This window comes from Condylostylus longicornis, unplaced genomic scaffold (assembly GCF_029603195.1).
Source record: "Condylostylus longicornis isolate FDR11 unplaced genomic scaffold, ASM2960319v2 ptg000040l, whole genome shotgun sequence".
In the NCBI taxonomy this organism is placed as follows: Eukaryota; Metazoa; Arthropoda; class Insecta; order Diptera; family Dolichopodidae; genus Condylostylus; species Condylostylus longicornis.
In genome coordinates, this window is record NW_026578009.1 from 5,526,602 (window position 1) to 5,547,918 (window position 21,317).

Here is a 21,317-nt window from a genome sequence, read left to right on the forward strand (position 1 = left end):
CATAAAAATATATTGAAGATTTAATTCTATTTGTATATATGTATATTAATATATTACGTATATATGTATGTATATTAATTTTTTAATATTTTATTTATTTACAAAAATTATTAAGAAAAAAAAGGCATTCTTTTCTTTATAGATGTTGTTGCTTCTTTAAAAGAAAAAAAAAGAAATCACCACGTCAAAAATGACTAGAGGGTATGCAACGTAGCCCAGAACGTGAAGCTGTTACATTGCTTCGTGCAACCTCACATTCAAATTCGCGAGATAGTATATTAAATAATCAGACCAGTCAGGATTACATGCATCAAACAGTTTCACATCATACATTACGTTATCCTCCATCCGCGTCAATATTGACGCCAACACCAACTAATACACCTACACTTCCGTTGTAAAATATTGTTTATATTTATATGATACTAAACAATTGTAATCATTATGAACAAAAAACAGAAAAAAAAAGTAAAAAAAAAGAAAAAAAAAAGAAAAAAAAAATTTTATATTTAAGTCATTTTCTCATCACTATTTTAGCAATAAATATGAAATAATCACTATAAACAATAAAAAAAAGAAAAAAAGAATAAAAAAGAAAGAAACAAGTATTTCAATATATTATTATATTCATATGAAAAAAAAAAAAAAAGAAACAACAAAAAAACAAAAAAACAAAAATTGTAAAGATTACAAGAAACTTACGTATAAGTTTAATCCAAAATATTTTAAAATATAAAACGCAATAAATAATTCAAATTAAGGAATATATTTATTTCTTGTGGTTTTTCTTTTCGTAATTTCTTTACATAAGATTGAATTATGTACACATACATAATATGTTCGGTAATTACATTTAAAAAAAGTAACTACCATTGAGTAGGACATCAAAGTTTTGAAATAGGCTCATGAAGTTACTTTAATTACGAAAACTTAATGTGTAACTAATTCTTTTCACGTTTTTAATGCCTTTTCAATAATATTAATAAAAAATTCAGTATTATATTGCAATAATTATATGTAAAATTTTTCCTTTAAGGTGCTAGTTGTAGAATTAGGGGTAATTAAATATTTTGACATAAAAATTAGATAGAACAATTCAAATAACTTTGATTGGCCAAAAATAAGTTGCTGCTTCTCAAAATATGTGTACAATCGAGGGTTTATGAGGAAACTCTTCTGTCTAAAATATTATGTAAAAGAAATATTTAAATATTTTGAAATTAATAAAATAAACCTATACCAAATTCAGTGTGGGACAAAGGCTTTTCTCCATAAGCCCATGACGAAAAACTGTTTTTATTATTTCCTTTTTATTTTGAATATTATGCATTGTATTTGGTATTTTAAAGTTTTTTTATAAATGCAGATAATTTTTATGCGTAATATTTTTACAATTTTAAATTAAAAAAGAAAAGAGTAGAAATAGAAAAACGTCGGATATTGAGGGTATTGAAAAATGTTTTATAATAAAAATCTACAAAAGTGGATGTTTACAGTCTGAAACCTGTCCAAAATACCAATAAGCCCACTTGGAAATTTTTGGTTACTCAGTTCTAAGTTAATTCTTAATACAAAGCGTAAAAAAAAAATTAAGAAAAATAAATTTCTGCTACAAAAAAATCACATTCGAAAAATGCAGATGGGTTTACACACTTATGAAATTGTTAACAACTAAATTAAACAACTTATTCAAGGATCGTAAACAAGATATAAATTAAAAAGCAAATAAATAAATTTTTGGAAAACTCAATTTTTAAAATACTTTATTCCTTATAAGTACAATACAATCTATGAACCGGTTTTGTTAAATTGTTATTTACTTTTGAAATATAATTAGTGAAATGGGTTTGGTCGTCAGTACAGTAAATTATATTTAATGAATTATCTTGAGGATAAACTGTTAAAAGTGCTGAATCAGATTTAATTTCTTCATATGATCCATCACTATCACGCGACAAATAAGTAACGGTTCCAACATTATCTATGGAATTAAAATATATAAATAAATTAAGTTTGCAATCCTCTGAAAAACTGTCGTCAAATAAAAGAGTGTATGAGCCCTTATTCAATCTCTGAAATTCGAAAAAACAAGTTGGATTTTTTGAATTTTTGCCATAAAAATCTAATGCCGTATACTCAAAGAGTAATTTGAACATTTCTGTAGATGAAAATATTTCAATAAATTTTTGTAATAAGCCATCTGTTGTGAGGATATCTAAAACTTCATAATGTGAACTGCTTGCAGGTCCTCTTTTCATCCATTTTAATTTTGGATTTTCTAAATGTTTACAAATATCATTAAAGACATTTGGAATTAAAAAATCTTCTAAACTTATTTCTGATTTCATTTCAATACAACTCTGAATTTTGGTCTTTGTTTTACGCTCTAAATATACAGAATTTATCCATTCTGATAAATTTATATCTAAAGTATTTGGATTTTTATAATAATTCGTTATTTTTGGCTTTACAAATGATTTCAAATCTTTATTCACGTCCCCATAAAACCATCCGTTTATTGTTAAACGCGGATAATCTAAATTTTTCACCTCTTCAACTTGATGAAATGATAAGGCCCCAACTTTAAAGAATACAAATTGATTATTTATTGGCGATATATGGCGGATTGCTGGAAAATCTGGAAAACCATCTGAATCAACATTGAAAATTTCTAGAGCACCGCCCATATCTTTTGTCCATACATTTTTATCAAATGGGGAAATATAAAATACGTAAGCAATTTGTCGATTGGAGCAAAGATCATCATGTACCAATAAAAAATCTCCATTATTATACATTGAACACGACGCTGAAACACGGTTAATTTTTACATCACAAATAGTTTCAATCCATGGCTTAACTTCATCTTCTAACAATTTAAGAAACTCTTTTAGGTATTGTGCATTTAATTTTGATATATCATCACTCTGCCTAAAGTGATACAGATCCATTTGCTTTTTTATCCAATCCACTTCAAGAATATCATGAAGCAAATTTGTTGTTAAATTTTCTTTTTCAAAAAAATTTTCTGAAAATTAGAGATATATTTGAATTAGTATTATATGACGGTAAATTTAATTATTGATAATTTAAATGAAACCAAGCCAAAATCAGATATTTTATGGAATTTTTGTTATTTTATTTACATAAGATTTTTGTTTGCTATTTGAAAACAAACAAAGAATTTTTCTGAAACAACAGTACACACTAGAAGTTCCTTAAAAAATTGTAATGAAATTATAAACTTTAAGTACAAAAAATGTGGAATGTAAAAATATGTAAGGTAGTTATAATTAGAAACTTAAATAAAATTCACTTCTACCGGTTTCATTTTTTTTTAAATTGCTCTAAACAACCATACCTACTACTGCTAGCTTAAAAGGAGACCCGTAGAATTCCACATTTTTTTCCTTTAAATCCTTTCCGTTTTTCCAAGACTGACTTAAAGTTGATATAAAATTTTTATTTGAATAGTCTTTATTCATTGCAAATTTTGTTTCCAAATCTAATGTTTACTTTCAATTTTACTTTCGGAAAAATCATATCAATCAAATCACGTTTCTTTAAACGTCATAACATTGTAATAACATTTTTTAAAGGTGTCATTTGAAAAGCTGTGTTTATGTCATTGGCAATAACGATATACAAATGAAATACTAGTAGTAAATGAATAAAAATTTAAACGCATGAGTAAAACAAAATCGTAGTCAAATTTTCTTCTTTTTTCCTATCGGATTTGATACGGAGCAAAAAAATCTAATAGGTTAAGATTTTAGACTTTGCGGATTTTGCTGAGATTGTATAGAACAATGATATAAAGTTGGAATATAATTATTAATACTTTAAAGATTCAGTTTTGAAAAATGGTTAGAGTTTACAAGTTTTTAACTAATAGTTAAAAATATGCAATGAAAGAAGGCATTCGTATTATACATAAGCCGCATACGATTCTACCTGACTTTTATGCTAACTATTGAGGACCATTAAAATAGGATATGCATAAGAAATTGTGAAACATCTTTGAAATATCAACTTTTGTAAAATTTGATTTTGTTAATTATCAGCAAAAATAATATATTGTAATGCACAAGAATGAAAAAAAACGACACTTGTAGATCAAACATTACTATGAATGCATATACATGTCTCAAAAATTGTGTATAACAAATTCCGAATTATACTTCTGAGCAGAGTTCTGTTGGATACTGAACTGCATTTATAAGAAACTACTGTTACAAGGTGTGTAATCAAAAACATACGATATGTAAGAACGAATTTTTATTGTTACTTTACCAATACCATCTACTCCAAATTTTCATTAAATTCTGAATAGAAATCATACATACATGTGAACATGATGAATTTTTAATGTTAATTTAAAATTAGAATAAAAATGAAATGTCAAATCTTATCATTGCATTGTAAATGCGATATACTTCAATTTGACACCAATTTCATTAAAAAGTTGCATTTGGGTTTTGAACTTTTAGAGGTCGTGGATTAAGTTTCTAATTGTTAAATTTGGCAATATACTATAAATTAAAAAATTTGTAATATTTAATAACAATTTGAACTTAAAAATTCGATAATGTTTGGACAAATTGCAAGACAAGTTGCTACTGTTTCTGCTCGTAGCTTTTCAACAACAAGCACGGTAATTTCATTTTACTTAGGTTACTTTTACGTAATATGTGTATCAGAACATTATATAGAGAATTGATGATATTTCAAAATTCATCTGATGAAATCTAAAAAATTTTTAATTATTTTAAGAATAATCATAAGGTAGCTGTTATAGGAGGTGCAGGTGGAATTGGACAACCCCTTTCATTACTATTGAAATTAAATTCTAATGTAACAAAACTTGCGGTTTATGATGTCGCTCCAGTGACTCCCGGTGTTGCTTGTGATTTATCCCATTGCGATACCAGTAGTGAAACAGCAGGGCATGTTGGCCCCGAACAGTTAGGTGCAGCTTTGCAAGGTAAATAAACAATGTTGAACACTTATACATACTTCTTCCATTTTACAAATAAATGTAACAAATTTTACAAATAACATTTTACAAATAAATGTATAAACTTGATAACAGTAGCTAATACATACATATATGTATATAATTGTAATATTAATTCCTAGAAATATCTACATACATAAATTATAAAAGCAAATCAGTGTCACTTGCTTTAAAAATCGAACTTTAAAAAAAAGCTTAAAATTACTATTTTTTAACTTAGTTAAATAAGTTAATATAATAAGTGATAATTATTTATGTGATTAATATATATGTATGAATGTGTTGTTGCCTTTATGAACGTTGTAAGATAAGGAAATTATACCTACTTGAATATTTTCTTAATAATATTCATTCTATATAAGAGTACAGACCAAGGAATTTTCCAACTTTTTTAGGGAAATGTTAAATTTCTTAAATTACTTTAATATTGCTTGTTTCAGGTTGTTCAGTTGTGGTTATTCCAGCTGGTGTGCCACGTAAACCAGGAATGACTCGTGATGATTTGTTTAATGTTAATGCTTCAATTGCCAAAGCAACTGTTGAAGGTGTAGCAAAACACTGTCCAAAAGCTTTAGTAGCCATTATTACTAACCCAGTTAATTCATTAGTTCCGATGGCAGCTGAAGTGTTGAAAAAGGTTTGCTAATCTAATATTTACAAGTTTTTATATAAATAAAAATTAAATCAATTCTAGGCTGGATGTTATGATCCAAATCGTTTATTCGGCGTAACAACCTTAGATGTTGTTCGCGCTCGTGCATTCCTTGGTGAAGCCCTAAAAGTCGACCCACAAAAGGTAGAAATACCAGTTATTGGTGGTCATGCTGGTATAACAATTATGCCCATTTTATCCCAATGTAAACCAAAATACAGTGGTTCGCAAAAAGAAATTGAAGCTTTAACTGCCCGAATTCAAGATGCTGGCACTGAAGTAGTCAAAGCCAAAGCTGGTGGTGGTTCTGCAACTCTCTCTATGGCTTATGCAGGTGCAAGATTTGCTGGTTCACTTCTACGTGGATTAAATGGAGAAAGCAATGTCATCGAATGTACATACGTTGAATCCAAAATTACAGATGCTTCATTCTTTGCCACTCCCGTAGTTTTAGGAAGAAATGGATTAGAAAAGAACCTTGGCATGCCACCACTTAATGACTACGAAAAGAAATTGGTAGAAGCCGCCGTTCCAGAATTACAGAAAAATATTAAGAAGGGGGTTGATTTCGCTAAGAAGTAAAAGCATATTTTCCCGATATAAATTTTTTTGTTATTTTTCTTTTGTTATTAAGCACATCCACAATCGAAATATAAAAATATTTACCACCTTTCTACTATAACTTATAGATCTGAATAAGAATAAAGTTGATAATAAAAAAAAGATTGAACCCCATTAAATAGTTTTAGTTTTATATTAAGAGCTATATTATGAAATATTATCATTCGGGAACTGAAATATTACCATTCAGGAACTCAAATATTAGTATTAATATTAATAGAATGGTTGAAAACTACACATTGAAGCAAAAAATATAACATGGTTCGTAAAAGTAAGTGGCATTTGGAGAAATGCACTTTGAAAAAACTATTTTTAAGAATCGTAACGAGTCAAGCCACATTGCAAAAGGGCATTAAAAGCTTTGTCCATAATTCAAAATTACCATTTACATATACATATGTACATATGTATGTGTTTTTGTTATTCAAAAGTATCGTCTACTTGTCTTATCGCTGCAAATAAAGTTAGCTTAATGCAAGTACATACATACATACATCCCTTTCTATGACCATACAATTTATATGCATGTACAATTCATGTTATTGGATTTTATGTTTTCACATGTTTCTTTTGAACATTTTTATAAATATTAGGCAAGACACCACCCCTGCTTGACTTAGAAATATATTTATTCAAGGTCGTTAGGTTGTAAATTTTAGTACAAGTAGAGTTTTAGTACAAAAGTACATCAGGGGTTGAAATTGATTATACAGTTTGCGCCGCGCAACATGCAATATACTACATCAGCTGTTCTTTAATTAGTTTCTTTATTGACGTTTGCTTTGCAGTTAAGAAGTTTTCTGTGATAATTTCAATTTTTGTTTTTCGCATTATTTTTGGGTTAATTTTCGTTTAACAAATTTAAAAAATATTTAAAAATTATAAATGTTAAAATAATATGATACCACGTCCGTTTGCATACGATTTGGAACGGAAGAGGCAAATAGATACATTAAAAATTTTCAATGACAAGTAAGTATTTAATTTATATAAAATACATACGTTAAGTATCTAAGTACATGTACTTATCTTATGTACATACATAGCTATTGTACCTATGAAAGCAAACTTATTAAAATTAAAGGCCGAAATTGAAGGTTGAAATAAAGTGCAATTAAATGAAAATAATTAATGGAAATTTTTAATTTTAGTGTCACACAAATAAAGGAAAATGAAGAATATGCCATTCAATTCGAATCTGGACAACGTCTATTCACTTTGAGTGTTGTGCTCAGTCAACAGTTTCCAAATGAAAAACCTCTTTTGACAATATTGCCACCAGTAAAGCATTCATACTGCAATGCGGCAGGGGTTGTCCTTAACGCACCTGGAGTTTTAAATGTAAGGTTTACTTTGAATTAAATTATTTTTCTAACTATTCTTGTTTTAGTATTCGCCACATTCTGATTTAGGTCGGGTTGTTCAAGCAATTATAAGAGAGTTTGAAAAATTTCCTCCACCATTATGTGATGGCAATAATGGTAATAGCAATACTGATTCTTTAAGCGTCAGTAAAGAGCTGTCTCCACAGGAAAATATGATTTATCCTGCAGTCAACAAAAATATTTTTTGTGGTCAAATTCCGTCTGAACTGACAAAATTATCGTTAAATGAATTAAAAAAATTGGACAGCGACCCACAATTTTTTGATGACTTCATAGAGGAATTGAATGTTGTCCGGAACTTAAACTATGATCTCGATACTCTTATTAATCAAGTTGAACTCATTGCAAGTAAGTTAAAATTGATAAATTTATGTTTCAGGCCAGATTAATAGAATTATGACAAACATACCTCATTGGAAGACAAATTTTTGCTTAATTGCTTGTATTTGTACCTTATTCAATGACTTATTCCAATATATTTCAGAGGAAAATACTTCGAAGGAAGAGCATTTAAATGAACTAAAAACAAAACTATTCCAAGATGTGAACACACTCAAGGATTTGGGTGAAAAATGTGAAAAACTAAACCAAAAGTACTTAAAAAAATCAGAAGAATATGCACCGCAACATATTAAAGTAAATTTGGTTTTCATAATTTTTAGATATTATATTTTGTTATATTTTGTTGTATTTTAAATTATTGTACGTTCTACACAACATTTACATTTTTTAGGAACTCTTACAAATTGCTGCATCTAATTCAGATTCAGAATGTGAAAGACATGTTGAGTTGTTTTTGTCTGGTAAAATTGATGTGCAAACATTTTTGAATTCTTACTGCGATTCCAAAAAGATAAGTGCAATGCGAAAGGCCAAAGAGGAAAGATTATCACATCAATTGAATGCTCTTGAAAGGGCTGGACATTAAAATTACGTAAATTACATACATATAAATTGGTCTTAATTAACACAAACATGAATTTACTTTTAATACAGATGTATTAAATATCACAATATATCATATTTATTTTAGAATTACCATAATATAAAATTTCAATGGTCATTTCAATTGTACCAAAAAAAAAAAACAAAATACGAAAAACAAAATTTTGCTTTAATTGTTTTGATCTTTTAATTTAATTCTTTTAATGACTAAAATATTATAAATTATGATATAAATTGAAGAAATCAAAGCTTTAAAATATAAAATTTTTTAATATGTATATTATTTGTTAAACAAGGCGATTATTATCAAAGATGCTATAAAGAGAAGTATAAATTTTAGCAGAAAATATTTTGGATTTGTGAAATTTTATTTTCATAAAATGTATGTAGGTATAAGCAGGCCGACATGTCCCAGTACGTAAAATCGTGAACCCTGACTTGAAATTTTTGTGAAAGTTTGACATCATTTTACTTATACCACGTATACTTCTATGAGCTAACGAAGATAAAGTTAAATTTGATTACCAAATTTCGAACTGTATACATATGTACTTACATCCATATACACATACATAATTTTAGTTTTTAAGCAAACATTGTTCCATTTCGTTAGTTCAAATTATAATTCTTTTTAAACTTACAATCACATAGTTGGAAAGATTAGTGATTGTTTTTATAAAACCTTCAGGTAATAAAAGTTTTTTAAAAGAAAATTAATTTCACAAAAATATATTGATCTAAGAATTTTACATATATGTATGTATATTTTATTTACATATATGTATGTGTGTATATTTTATCTTAGTTAACTAAATTAAGTTAAATAGTCTTAGTTAAATAGCCTTACAGTATGAAGTTTTGTGAAGTTGCAGTAGCAATAAATAGCATTTCATTCTTGAAATGGGTTTATGAATTTTAAAATTCCACCCGAAGGCATGTTTTAAAATTTAATACAAATTGTATTATTATGTACATATGTACTTACATAGCTACATATTAGAATAAATTCACATATTTTTTATTATATAACTTTAAATTATTTAATATATTATAAGTAGAATGATAGATTAATAATGATTTAAAATTATGATAACCTTGTGTTGGTGCATAGAAGATATTGCGTTTGGATTGCAGTGGTAAAAATTGAAAATAAAAATTCTTCATTGACTCTTGCACTTTAATTTCACTTAATCTAATTTAAGAAATGCGCTCACTTTTAAATGTTTTCATAAAACTTTTATTATGACGGTGACTTATATACATATTTTTTATGCAAACTCCTTAAATTTTTAAATAATCAAATAAAAAGTGTATGTATGTAGTTGTTATTTAAAATACAAATAAATTAGAAATTTTTTTCTATAGCCTACTCGGTTGTTTACCCTTTAAAGCTATTTTGTATAAATTATTTTAAATACGTAATGATCATAAATTCAATTAAAATATTTTAATCTTTCTTGTATATGAACATAAGTATATACACATGCCTAGAATCAAGTCGTCTATTAAGTAATATTTGTTTTTCGACAATGCAATGATTCACAAGCCTATCAATAAGTTATTAGAATTGTTTTGGAATAATACAATATATACTTTCCAAATATCCAATTCAATATCGGCAACAAGTTAATGTTAAATTCATTTAAATTAAATTACAGACTTTAAATAAGATACATTTTTTTTTATAAATAAATAAATATATTTTATATAAATATGTAAATTTTTTAGAATGTTAATATGCAAAAGTAACTTAAAAATGATTACATTCGAATAATTTCGATTTCATTTTTTTTTTTATTTTATTTTAATTATATTTATTATATTATAATTAAAAACGAAAATATTTAAATCAAGTAGAAATTTTTCATATAAATAGCTCAACGTTGGTTTATAATTTTCTGCAGTTTTTTTTCAACTACGGTTTGGCAAAGCACACGGTTGCTGTAATAGAATTTTTGAAATCTAATTGAAATTTGGATATCGCAAGCTCAAAACTCAAAATAATTGGATTAAAAAAAAAATTAATAATTTTTAAAACAAAATTTTTAGAATTTGAATAAATAAAATTAGTTATTCAGTGTTTAAAAAAAAAAAAAACAAAAATGACGCCAAAACCACAAGAATCATCTTCAATTGAAAAACATAAATTTTCACGTTTTCGGGCTATGTCTGAAGATGACGAAATTGTAATATCCGGTATATCTGGGAAATTTCCCAATTGCAAAAATCTTGATGAATTTGAGTATAATTTATATAACAAGGTGAATTTATGCATAATCATAAAATATAATATCTTGAAATAGAATTAAAAAATTAAATAGAAGACAATGTTTTGCAACTAAATGACCAAGTGATGTTATCAGAGTGTAAAAGTTCACAATATTTAAAATAATATAAATGCTTTAACGAGCTTATTAAAAAATTACTATTCTTGAAATTTTTAAATGTTTTTTAAGAAAATTAAAAGATTGATGAAAGTTATAATGCAATATTAAATTCTGCAGATAACATAGTGTTCTGCTTTACTAATTTTAGTAAATATAGCACAAAATTTAATTTTTTACTTTACATTCCGTGATATATGTAGTTACATAAGTATGTGTGAAAGCCACAATTCGAGCATTGATACAAGTGCATATTATTACTTAGTTCTAGGATAGATTTAAAAATTTTTGGTAAAAATTAATTTTATTTTAACAAATTTTGGCATTTAAAATAAATTTTTTTCGAAACTAAAAAAAAGGCAGTATTACAATTAAAAAAAATTACTATAATAAATGAAAAAAGGACTTACATATGTATTGGAAAAAAATTTATTATAAAATTTCGATGGCAGGTGTTTTTCTTATAAAAAAATATTTTAGCAGATATTATTGTCATGCTATATAAAAAACGAATCCATTTAGGATATTGGGGCTTTATTTATTTTTTATAATTGTAAAATATTTGGTAATTTACGTTTTATAAGAATGTTCAAGGGTATACCGATTTTATAATTTAATATTAAAAATATTCAAATACATATTCTTCAAGTAAACCGCATCTAAATTAAAATTCGACCTATTTGCAAAATTAAAAATAAATATTGTACATTTGTATGTATACGTGTATATGAAACAAGAGTTCAATTCGATACCAAATATAGTTAGACCCTTGTCATGATTTTACAATTAAATTCCACAGATATTACAATTACAATATACATACATATATGGTAAATATAAAACATGAGAGGTATTAAAATAAAACATGAGAGTAAATTAGCCTTTTCGTAATATTCGTGTTGAGGTGGTTTAAGAATAGTTATAACATTTTATTTTGCATGGTCAGTGCAGGATTGTATTAGTTGTCTACATATTTTTTTGAGTTCATGTGGGATGGTTAATGATATTTAAAATTTGATTTTGGAGTATTGTGACACTGAAGTTAGTGCAGAGCTTTTTAATATGCATCACTATGTTACTGGAATTAAATGTGAACAAAAATCTTGCGTCCTTCGAAATCTAATTGTTTATTTTTTAATTTCTTTTTAAGTAAGTGAGCTTTTAGCACTTGTTTGTTTAGAAACTTTAATATCTTGTGAAATGTGGTACTATATATGTACATAGCTATTTTTTCGTGTTGTAGGCACACATAAATAGAAGTGTGTTATTTATTACTATGTGGAATTTCAAAGTATAGAAACTTATTATGAAATAATTATTTCTTTCGCTCTCTAGAAATCATACATACATATGCACGTACGTACGTTATAGAAAATAGTATGTGCTTTTATTAAATATATATTGATGGCCTCCTTTAGTTTTCGTTGCAGATGGATTCTTGTTATTTTGACATTATAACTTTGCTATATTTTATATCGTGTTTTATGGCGTGACTGTAAAATGCCGATTATGGGCAATCGTGTAATAACAACAGATTAAAAATGCGGGTAGAAATACTTGAAGTTGAAATTGCTGCTTTGTTGTTTCTGAAATAAGTTCTAAATGTTTATACTTATTAGATATTGAAAACTAACTGCTATGTTACATACATACATATGTACATAGGTATGCGCATAAAAATTTTAAAACTTTGTAATGATTTACTCTGGTTTATGCGTCCTTGCTGAAGTATGTGTGTAGCCTGTGATAGACGGGAAAGGGATCTGTCCAAAAGATCAAATTGTTGGTTGTGTTTAAATCCTTTTTATTTTTATTGGAATGTTTTTCATATTAATTTTCAAAGATTTTAAAAATTTTATAATTAAATTTTTAAATGGATCGGATGCTCGTTATCTAATTATTTTTGTATAATTTTAAGGTGGATATGGTAAGACCTGATGGCAGTAATCAATACATTTTGAACGATTTGCCAAATCGTGTTGGTAAAATGTGTGATCGAGATAAATTTGATTCAACATTTTTTCGCGTTCATTTTAAACAAGCCAAATGTATGGATCCGCAATGCAGGTTTCTGTTAGAGACAGCATTTGAATGTGTGTTAGACGCAGGTGTAAACCCTTCAAAATTACGTGGAACCAAAACGGGTGTTTTTGTTGGAGCTAGTTTTTCAGAAGCTGAAAAAGCTTGGTTTTATGAACTCATTTTACCTGGTGGATTCGGAATAACTGGGTAAATATTGAAACAAATTTCAGTAATTGTTTTTGAAAATCTATTCATATGTAAGTAAATGTGTATTTTTTAAAGATGTTGTCGTGCAATGATGGCAAACCGTATTTCGTATTGTTTAGGATTGAATGGACCTTCGGTAAATAAATTATGATTTTTTTTTGTTATTACTAATTCTCCATGATTTAGTACTTAGTGGATTCTGGCAGTAATTCTTCACTTCAGTGCCTAACTGCAGCCTACAATAGTCTAAGGAACGGCGAAATTGACGCTGCTATTGTTGGTGGAGCAAATATTATTCTATTTCCTTATATAGATTTGCATTTTAAAAAGTAAATTCAAATTAGTTTATTAAATTTACATTAAATTTTATTTTACATTATACTCGTACAATCTTATTAGATATTAACACAGAACATTACGTATTTACATTGCAGTTTAGGTGCTATTTCAGAAGACGGAATCACACGACCGTTCGATCAATTTTCATCAGGCTACAATCGATCTGAAACTGTAGCTAGTGTTTTATTACAAAGAAAACGGGATGCTAAGCGAATCTATGGTCAGTTAATTCATGCCAGGTGTAACTATGATGGGTATAAATCTGATGGTATAGCTCAATTTTCAACTACAGCCAAGAAGGAGCTTCTTAATGAATTTTATAATGAAATAAAGTTTAATCCTAGTGAATTGGGTTACATTGAAGCTAATGCGAATGGTGTTCCAAATGAGGATATAAGTGAGTGTGAAATAATAGATACTACTCTAAGCAAATATAGGAAAGAACCACTTATGATCGGTTCCGTTAAATCAAATATTGGCCACACTGATGCCGCTTCTGGAATAGCTGCTATTGTAAAATGCTGTTTAGCACTTAAAAATAAAAAGGTACCTCCCAATTTAAATTTTACTGAGCCACGTAAAGAAATAGTGTCTATTCGCGATGGAAGGTTGAAAGTTGTGAAAGAGATTGAGCCACTTAAAGCGCCATATATCGGTGTAAACTCATATAGCTTGACTGGTGAAAACTCACATGCGTTATTTAAGGCATATGAAAAACCGAAAGTTAATAAAGGGTTACCGGAAGATAACTTACCAAGAATCATTAATTGGTGTGGTAGAACAGAAGAGGGTGTGGAAAATGTTTTCCGCGAACTTGAAGGCAAACCACTTGATGCTGAATACATAGCTTTATTACATGAAATAAGTTCTACGTCTATTTCTGGATACCTCTTTCGCGGTTACGGGTTATTGGCTAAAGATCAAAATAATAATGGAAAAATTTTGGTGAAGGATGTTCAACATCATTCAGGCCTTCAAAGACCAGTTGTGTGGGTATTTAGTGGAATGGGATCACAATGGACAGGAATGGGCACAGCTTTAATGGAAATTCCTGTGATTCGGCAATCATTAATTAGATGCAGCAAAGCGCTTGAACCTAAAGGTTTAAATTTAATTGACATTTTAACATCTAAAGATCCTAAAACTTACGATAATATTCTACATTCTTTTGTTGGAATAGCTGCTATTCAAATTGCTCTCGTCGATTTGTTAAAGTCTTTAAATTTAGAGCCCGATTATATTATTGGGCATTCTGTTGGGGAATTAGGATGTGGTTATGCTGATGGTGGGTTCACTCCTGAACAAATGATCCTCTGTTCCTATTCTCGTGGAAAAGTTAGCCTCGAGACTGAAAAGATTGTGGGATCAATGGCTGCAGTTGGTTTAGGTTATAAACAAATCATTAATATTCTACCATCAACAATTGAGGTAGCTTGTCATAATAGTCACGAATCAAGTACTATTTCCGGACCAGCTGAAGAAATTACAAAATTTGTAAACCAGTTAAAATCGAAAAATATATTTGCAAAAGAGGTACCATGTTCCAATATTGCTTATCATTCAAAATATATTGCTAAAATGGGACCAAATCTACTAAAATATTTAAAACAAATAATTCCGGATCCTAAGTTACGCTCTAAAAAATGGTTATGCTCAAGTGTACCAGAAAATAGCTGGAACAGTCCTGAAGTACAATTTTGTTCTGCAGAATATCACACAAATAATTTATTAAACAGTGTTTTATTTGAAGAAACTGCAAACTTATTACCGAAAGATGCACTTTGTATTGAAATAGCGCCCCATGGTTTACTTCAAGCAATCTTAAAAAGATCAATGCCAAATGCTATACATATTGGACTTACTCAGAGAGGAAATGAAAATAACCATCACTTTTTACTACAGTCTTTGGGAAAGTAAGTTTTCTGGAAAACATTCTGACCCTTTTTTATAAATGACATTTTATTTTTAAATTATAGAATATTTTTGAATGGAGTAGACATGCCAGTACAAAATATTTATCCAAAAGTAGATTTTCCAGTTTCAAATGGAACAAAAAGCATTTCTCCCTTAGTATCATGGGATCATACTGATAATTGGTTTGTTACAGAAGTTAGTGAAGACAAGATCACAAATGAAAGAACATTAAAGATTAGTTTACAAAAAGAAGAATACAAATTTCTTTATGGATATAAAATCGACAACAGAGTTGTGGTACCACCAATGTTCCTAGTTCAAATTGTTGCCGATTTTTATGTTTTCTTACACAAAGCGAATTTAATGGAAACAGGAATTCAGTTTGATAATATTAAAATAAAAAAATATTTATTTTTAACTGAAAGTGATGAAATCGATTTACATTTAATGATACATCCCGGAAGTGGACACTTTGCTGTACACATAAATTTTCTAAGTTCAATATTTACATAAATAAAATTTATCAATTAATTTTTAGATAACTCAAAATGAAATTGCTGTAATAGAAGGTCGTATCTCGATGTTGTTGGGAACTGATGAAATTACAAATATTAGTAAGACTGTGAACCGCTCCACGACACCTAATTTATCATCAGACGATTTTTATAAGGAGCTTCAACTTAGAGGTCAAGAATATACTGGAATATTTCGAAGTGTAATAGAGGCACGTGGTGATGGTTCAAAGGGAAAAGTGAAATGGAATGGTTTTTACTTTTCCTTTCTTGAGTCGCTAGTACAAACTGCTATGATTTGTACTGACACAAGAGATCCTATGCTAGTATCTAATATTCGTGAACTGAAACTTTTTGGAAAACAACATTTAGATGCTTTGATTACCAATGAAATTTTCTGTTTCGAAAATAGCAAAATTTACAAAAAAATTGTTTCAGGCGGTGTTGAAATTTCTGGTTTGGAAACAAAACATATCAGTAGAAAGCAAATAACTTTTGAACCAAATTTAAGTATAAATCAATTTATTCCGAATTTTCCAAGTCCATTATTGAGTATTTCTGATGCTGTTCGTTGTTGTATTCAAACAGCAACTGAAAACTTTTCCTTATCTGATGGAAAAATGAAAGTTGTTGAGTTTATAAATGAAAATCATGACGCAGAACCATTGGTGAAGTATTTTGTTGAAGAATTTGAAAATGCTGTAAAAGTTAATGGACAATGTTTCTTAATTACCGACCAGGATGTTAGTTTACCTAAAGTTCAAATTGAAGAAGGATCTATTTGCAATCATATCAACTGTTCATTCATTGTTTTGACCAATGCTTTAGATAACGTTTCCTTAGCTGATGAAGCTGCTAAATCTTTACTAGATGGTGCGTTTATGATATCACGTGAAACTTTAAGAGGAAATATAAGAACGAAAAAATTGCCTATTGGATTCAATTGTGTGGCAATATTAAATACTGCCGAAGAAATTTTAATTTTGCTAAAAAAAGTAAAGCGTGTTAAAACTTCTGGAGATACCATTGCTATAAAAGTTTCTGAATTTGATCCTTCATGGATTTCTAATGTTAAAAATATGGAAGATAAAGCGAAAATTGTGTTGTATACAGAAAATGAAAAATATACGGGTATTTTAGGAATGGTGAACTGCTTGAAAGATTTGAATGGCCATGCAAACATAGTATCTTTCGTTTTTATCGAAGATAAAAACGCTCCAAAGTTTAGTTTAAACAATGATTTTTATAGAAGACAAATCGATTTGGGATTGACAGTGAATATATTTAAAGATGTTAGTAATTTTAAAAATAATTTTTAAAACATTATATAACCAAAATTTATATGAAATTTACTTTTAGGGACAATGGGGATCTTACAAAGATCTAAATCTAAAGGACATTTCATTAAATATAAATAATTTTTATGCAGATATTGACCAACCTGGAAACCTAGAATCGTTGAAATGGTACCAAAAGAATAATTACAGGCATGAAAATATTATAGAAGTTTTGTTTGCAACAATTAATTCGCGTGACATTGCATTAGCTACAGGACGCATTCCAAAAGATATGTATGGTAAAAACCGTAAAGATCATGCAAGTTTATTTGGAGTAGAATATTCAGGGGTTGATCTTGCTTCTAAAAAACGTGTAATGGGTATTGCAAATAAAAATGCTTTATCATCATACATTGAATATTCGAATTCAAAATGTATTTGGAATATTCCTACTCATTGGACGTTAGAGGAAGCAGCCACTGTACCATATGTATATACTATGGTTTATTATGCTTACTTCCATATAATTAAAATTGAAAAAGGTTTTTCAATTTTGATACATGAAGGAGCATCAGATCTTGGTATAGCTGCTATTAGAATCGCTATTGCAAGTGGTTTAAATGTATTTACAACAGTTCGAAATGAAGAACAGAAGACATTTTTACTTAACATGTTTCAAGATTTTAAAAAAGAGCAAATAAGTAGTTGTTTAGATATTGATTTTGAAGAAATGATTCAAGATAAATTAGATTATGGAGTTAATTATGTCTTAAACACACTGTCAGGTGAAGGAATGTTAACATCTCTTCGTTGTTTATCAAAGCAAGGTCACATGCTTCAATTTGATAGATATGATATATCAGAGAATAATACTTTTGGAATGGGAGATTTTTTGAAAGAAATAACATTACATACTATTTCTATAGAAAAATTTTTGTCAGAATCTGATGAAAAAATATTGGTAACATATTTTTAATATTTATGATATTGTTTATTAAATATTATGTTAAGCATTTAGTTAATGTTTGTAATTTACTTTTTAGAAAATTCACAATTTGATTCAGGCAGATATAGATAATGGTATTGTTATTCCATTACCATTAAAATGTTTTGATGCAGCAGAATTGAAAGAAGCGTTTACTTTAGCAGCAAAGTTAGAGCATCACTGCAAAATTGTATTTAATATGAAACATCAATCAATTAACAATATTATTGGTCAAGTTTACTTTGATCCTGATCTCAGTTACATTGTTTGTGATGATCTAAAAGTATTTGGGGTAGAATTTATTGATTGGATGATTATGCGTGGTGCAAAGAATATATTGTTACATTCTAAAGAACAGAATGATTTTCAAGCTAATAAAATCGCGTAAAATTCTATTTTTATATTTCGTGAATATTTTGCATTTAAATTAGTTAATTTTTTCTAGAATATGGAAAACATACGGAGTAAATTTACTTTTAAGCTATGAAGATATCACAACAAAGAAAGGATGTTTGTCTTTACTTGAATCTAGCAAAAAACTACTAGGACCAGTAGGTGGAATATTTAATTTAAATAATTTTAATGTTGATAAGAAATTTACTTGGGAATTAGCTGAAGAACATATAAATGAGCTTATACCACAAATCAATAAAATAAAATTTTTAGATGAACTATCTTCATCATCATGTCCAAAGTTAAAGTATTTTGTAATAGTAACAAATTATTGCAATGATTCTATCGATAAATTAACGAACAGTATGTTGTGTTCAATTTATGAGCAGCTTGTAGAAAATCGTAATGCAAGAAATTTACCAGCGAAAATTTTAACTTTTGGTGCTGTAGAACATGAAAGCACAAATGTTGATGGTTGTATAACTCAACCAATTCGTTCTTGTTTAAACACTTTAGACAAACTTCTTCTTACAAACTGCAATAAAACAAGAAGTTTAATTGTAGATAAAGTAGAAAATTTTGACTTGAAAGGGAATCAATCAAATGTCTATGACGAAATTCTAAATTTAACTGGAATTTCTGATGAAATTATAATAACAAATGAAAGGAAAAATCTTTCTGACATCGGTATAAATCCTTTTATAGCAATTCAAATACAAAAATTATTGGATGAAAAACTAAATTTAAATTTATCATTTACGGAACTCAATAAAATGAACTTACAAAAAATAAAAAGTTTAACTTCAACGGAACGAAAAAGTATAGTTCATCAAACAAAATTAAAACTAAGCAACGATAGAAAAGTTAAAGGTGTGTCAGCTTTATTGGCAGATTTTAGAGAAATTCCTATAAATGCAGAAACACTAGTTGAGATACCAAATAAATCTATTGAAAAGGCAACACCGATTATTGTAATTCCTGGAATTGAAGGAATCGTATCTAGTGTTTGGTATAATGCGGTTAAAAATTGGAATTCTTATCCTATTGCCTTACAATTTAATACAATAAAAAGTGTTAAATCAATCGAAGAAATAGTTCAATCAATTTTCAAGGTATGCATTGTATCACGGAATTTATTTTGGAAAGGAATGTTCTGTTTTATACTTTTTTTTGTTAGTATTTGTATTTTTCAGTATATTGAAAGTATTATACGGGAATAATAGCATTTTAGCTACATACAAGATTTTTGTATTACAATAAAATTATAAAGTTTAAATAACACATTATTCTGATAACAATCAATTTTTTAAAATTAATATTTCATATTTCTTTTATTTTAGGACATTCGTCATGTCTTGCGGAAAACAACGAAATTTTTCTTTGTCGCATATTCTTTTGGTTCTATGTTAGCCATAGAATTAGCATCGATGCTAGAAAAACATAATTACAAAGGCAAGATTTTAATAATTGATGGAGCACCACATTTTATGAAACAGTTGCTTAAAAATACTGATAATAGTGAAATGTCGGATGCAGAAATTTTTGATCAAGTTCTTTCTATAATTTTAAGCCAATTCGATAATCAACCATTAGATAAACTGTTGACTGAATTCAGTAATATTGTAACATATAACGAGAAATTGAACAGATTTAAAGATTATATAAAATTACAAAGTAATTATGCAGAAGAATATGCGTTGAATGCAGTTCAAGATGCGTTTAATCGTATACAAATGATTAAAAAATACAAAGGATTAAATAATAAGATAAACTGTCCTATAATGCTAGTTAAACCCAAAGAAGTTTCAATCATTGATATTGAAGAGGATTATAATTTGTCAGCGATAACAACCAGCACTGTTGAAATAAAATATCTCCAAAGTAATCATTTTACTATTATGGAAAACGAAGAGCTTGGAAATTTGATTAATGACTTTAATCCAAATCGTGATGAACAACAAAATTTTCAGGAATTTTTAACTAGTGGACGAAAATTTGAAACAGATAATAACTGAATTCAAAAACCTATTCTTGTTGGTGGTTGGTTTTACTAAGTTTTAATAAAATATATTAAAATTTATATGCATAAAAATTGTGTTTTAATTAACAAAATCAATTGGACTTAATAATTTTTTTATTAGATTTTTATTATTAGATTCGTTTCTCGAAGTTCTTAAATGTAAATCTTCAAGAGATCTACGTTTTTGATAAATTTTTCATTAATGCAATTCTCAGGTTTAAAATTTTGAACCGCATTTTCGAAAAGCCTCTTTTTAATCAATGCATCATGTGATTTTTTTGATATGCACAAATAAAAAAGCAAAATGATACAAGCTTGTGCAGTAAAAAGATTTCAAAAACATTTTTATTATAATATTCATTATTATAATTTTATTCATTGACATTAATATTTTTCACACCATATATGATAATAAACCTGTGCCATATTTATGTAAAAAACCATTTATGTATATTTTTATTGAATGTGATTATTTTCATATAACGAATACTGAATGAGAAGCTCACAGAGGTCCTAATAATATGTAATGTACAATTCCATATCTTGCCCTTATAATAGAATAATAAAATATAACAAATAAAAGAACAATTATTGTAAGCCACATTTTTTTTTGAACTCTTCTATTCTATACAGCGATTATTTCG

The 21,317-nt window shown here is 27.7% G+C and overlaps 5 protein-coding genes across 22 annotated transcripts in view; 4 read left to right on the top strand and 1 right to left on the bottom strand.

Annotated features, from left to right (window-relative positions):
• Window positions 1-743, top strand: part of LOC129609873 (casein kinase I) — a 55,336-nt gene extending 54,593 nt beyond the window's left edge. For 2 of the 18 annotated variants that reach the window (XM_055522042.1, XM_055522041.1), the window contains exon 13: window positions 125-734. In XM_055522042.1, coding sequence (XP_055378017.1) covers window positions 125-194 — 70 coding nt within the window. In that variant the 3' untranslated portion in view covers window positions 195-734. Of the gene's footprint in view, window positions 1-124 lie in introns of all 18 variants that reach the window. The other 16 variants (XR_008697042.1, XM_055522037.1, XM_055522044.1 and 13 more) reach the window with 16 other exon arrangements.
• A 998-nt stretch (window positions 744-1,741) lies between these two features.
• Window positions 1,742-3,558, bottom strand: LOC129609732 (prolyl 3-hydroxylase sudestada1). Its single transcript, XM_055521844.1, has 2 exons — window positions 3,362-3,558; window positions 1,742-3,028 (listed from the first exon to the last, which is right to left on the bottom strand). The coding sequence occupies exons 1-2, from the start codon at window positions 3,483-3,485 to the stop codon at window positions 1,764-1,766; spliced, it is 1,389 nt and encodes a 462-aa protein (XP_055377819.1). The 5' UTR covers window positions 3,486-3,558; the 3' UTR covers window positions 1,742-1,763.
• Window positions 3,559-4,451: 893 nt separating this feature from the next.
• LOC129609612 (malate dehydrogenase, mitochondrial) lies at window positions 4,452-6,409 on the top strand. The gene is made up of 4 exons (XM_055521639.1): window positions 4,452-4,654; window positions 4,774-4,984; window positions 5,458-5,654; window positions 5,712-6,409. Exons 1-4 carry the CDS (start codon window positions 4,589-4,591, stop codon window positions 6,249-6,251), a joined length of 1,014 nt encoding a protein of 337 aa, XP_055377614.1. The 5' UTR covers window positions 4,452-4,588; the 3' UTR covers window positions 6,252-6,409.
• Window positions 6,410-7,040: 631 nt separating this feature from the next.
• LOC129609632 (vacuolar protein sorting-associated protein 37A) lies at window positions 7,041-8,900 on the top strand. The gene is made up of 5 exons (XM_055521680.1): window positions 7,041-7,262; window positions 7,442-7,631; window positions 7,681-8,023; window positions 8,160-8,311; window positions 8,409-8,900. The coding sequence occupies exons 1-5, from the start codon at window positions 7,189-7,191 to the stop codon at window positions 8,601-8,603; spliced, it is 954 nt and encodes a 317-aa protein (XP_055377655.1). The 5' UTR covers window positions 7,041-7,188; the 3' UTR covers window positions 8,604-8,900.
• A 4,240-nt stretch (window positions 8,901-13,140) lies between these two features.
• Window positions 13,141-20,698, top strand: LOC129609631 (fatty acid synthase-like). The gene is made up of 10 exons (XM_055521679.1): window positions 13,141-13,255; window positions 13,309-13,369; window positions 13,420-13,562; window positions 13,668-15,485; window positions 15,549-15,963; window positions 16,025-17,290; window positions 17,358-18,236; window positions 18,319-18,644; window positions 18,706-19,765; window positions 19,994-20,698. The coding sequence occupies exons 2-10, from the start codon at window positions 13,322-13,324 to the stop codon at window positions 20,666-20,668; spliced, it is 6,630 nt and encodes a 2,209-aa protein (XP_055377654.1). The 5' UTR covers window positions 13,141-13,255; window positions 13,309-13,321; the 3' UTR covers window positions 20,669-20,698.
• Window positions 20,699-21,317: the final 619 nt, after the last annotated feature.

What these genes read in the sequence shown, in the direction of transcription:
- LOC129609732 (XM_055521844.1), bottom strand. Translation starts at nt 3,485, where the DNA reads ATGAATAAAGACTATTCAAATAAAAATTTTATATCAACTTTAAGTCAG. An exon ending in TTTTAAGCTAGCAGTAGTAG is followed by an intron (nt 3,029 to 3,361) that starts GTATGGTTGTTT and finishes TCTAATTTTCAG; the next exon opens with AAAATTTTTTTGAAAAAGAA.
- LOC129609612 (XM_055521639.1), top strand. Translation starts at nt 4,589, where the DNA reads ATGTTTGGACAAATTGCAAGACAAGTTGCTACTGTTTCTGCTCGTAGC. An exon ending in GCTTTTCAACAACAAGCACG is followed by an intron (nt 4,655 to 4,773) that starts GTAATTTCATTT and finishes AATTATTTTAAG; the next exon opens with AATAATCATAAGGTAGCTGT. An exon ending in GTTAGGTGCAGCTTTGCAAG is followed by an intron (nt 4,985 to 5,457) that starts GTAAATAAACAA and finishes TGCTTGTTTCAG; the next exon opens with GTTGTTCAGTTGTGGTTATT.
- LOC129609631 (XM_055521679.1), top strand. Translation starts at nt 13,322, where the DNA reads ATGATGGCAAACCGTATTTCGTATTGTTTAGGATTGAATGGACCTTCG. An exon ending in CAGTGAATATATTTAAAGAT is followed by an intron (nt 17,291 to 17,357) that starts GTTAGTAATTTT and finishes ATTTACTTTTAG; the next exon opens with GGACAATGGGGATCTTACAA. An exon ending in TTTCAAGCTAATAAAATCGC is followed by an intron (nt 18,645 to 18,705) that starts GTAAAATTCTAT and finishes AATTTTTTCTAG; the next exon opens with AATATGGAAAACATACGGAG.
- LOC129609632 (XM_055521680.1), top strand. Translation starts at nt 7,189, where the DNA reads ATGATACCACGTCCGTTTGCATACGATTTGGAACGGAAGAGGCAAATA. An exon ending in ACGCACCTGGAGTTTTAAAT is followed by an intron (nt 7,632 to 7,680) that starts GTAAGGTTTACT and finishes TTCTTGTTTTAG; the next exon opens with TATTCGCCACATTCTGATTT. An exon ending in ATGCACCGCAACATATTAAA is followed by an intron (nt 8,312 to 8,408) that starts GTAAATTTGGTT and finishes TACATTTTTTAG; the next exon opens with GAACTCTTACAAATTGCTGC.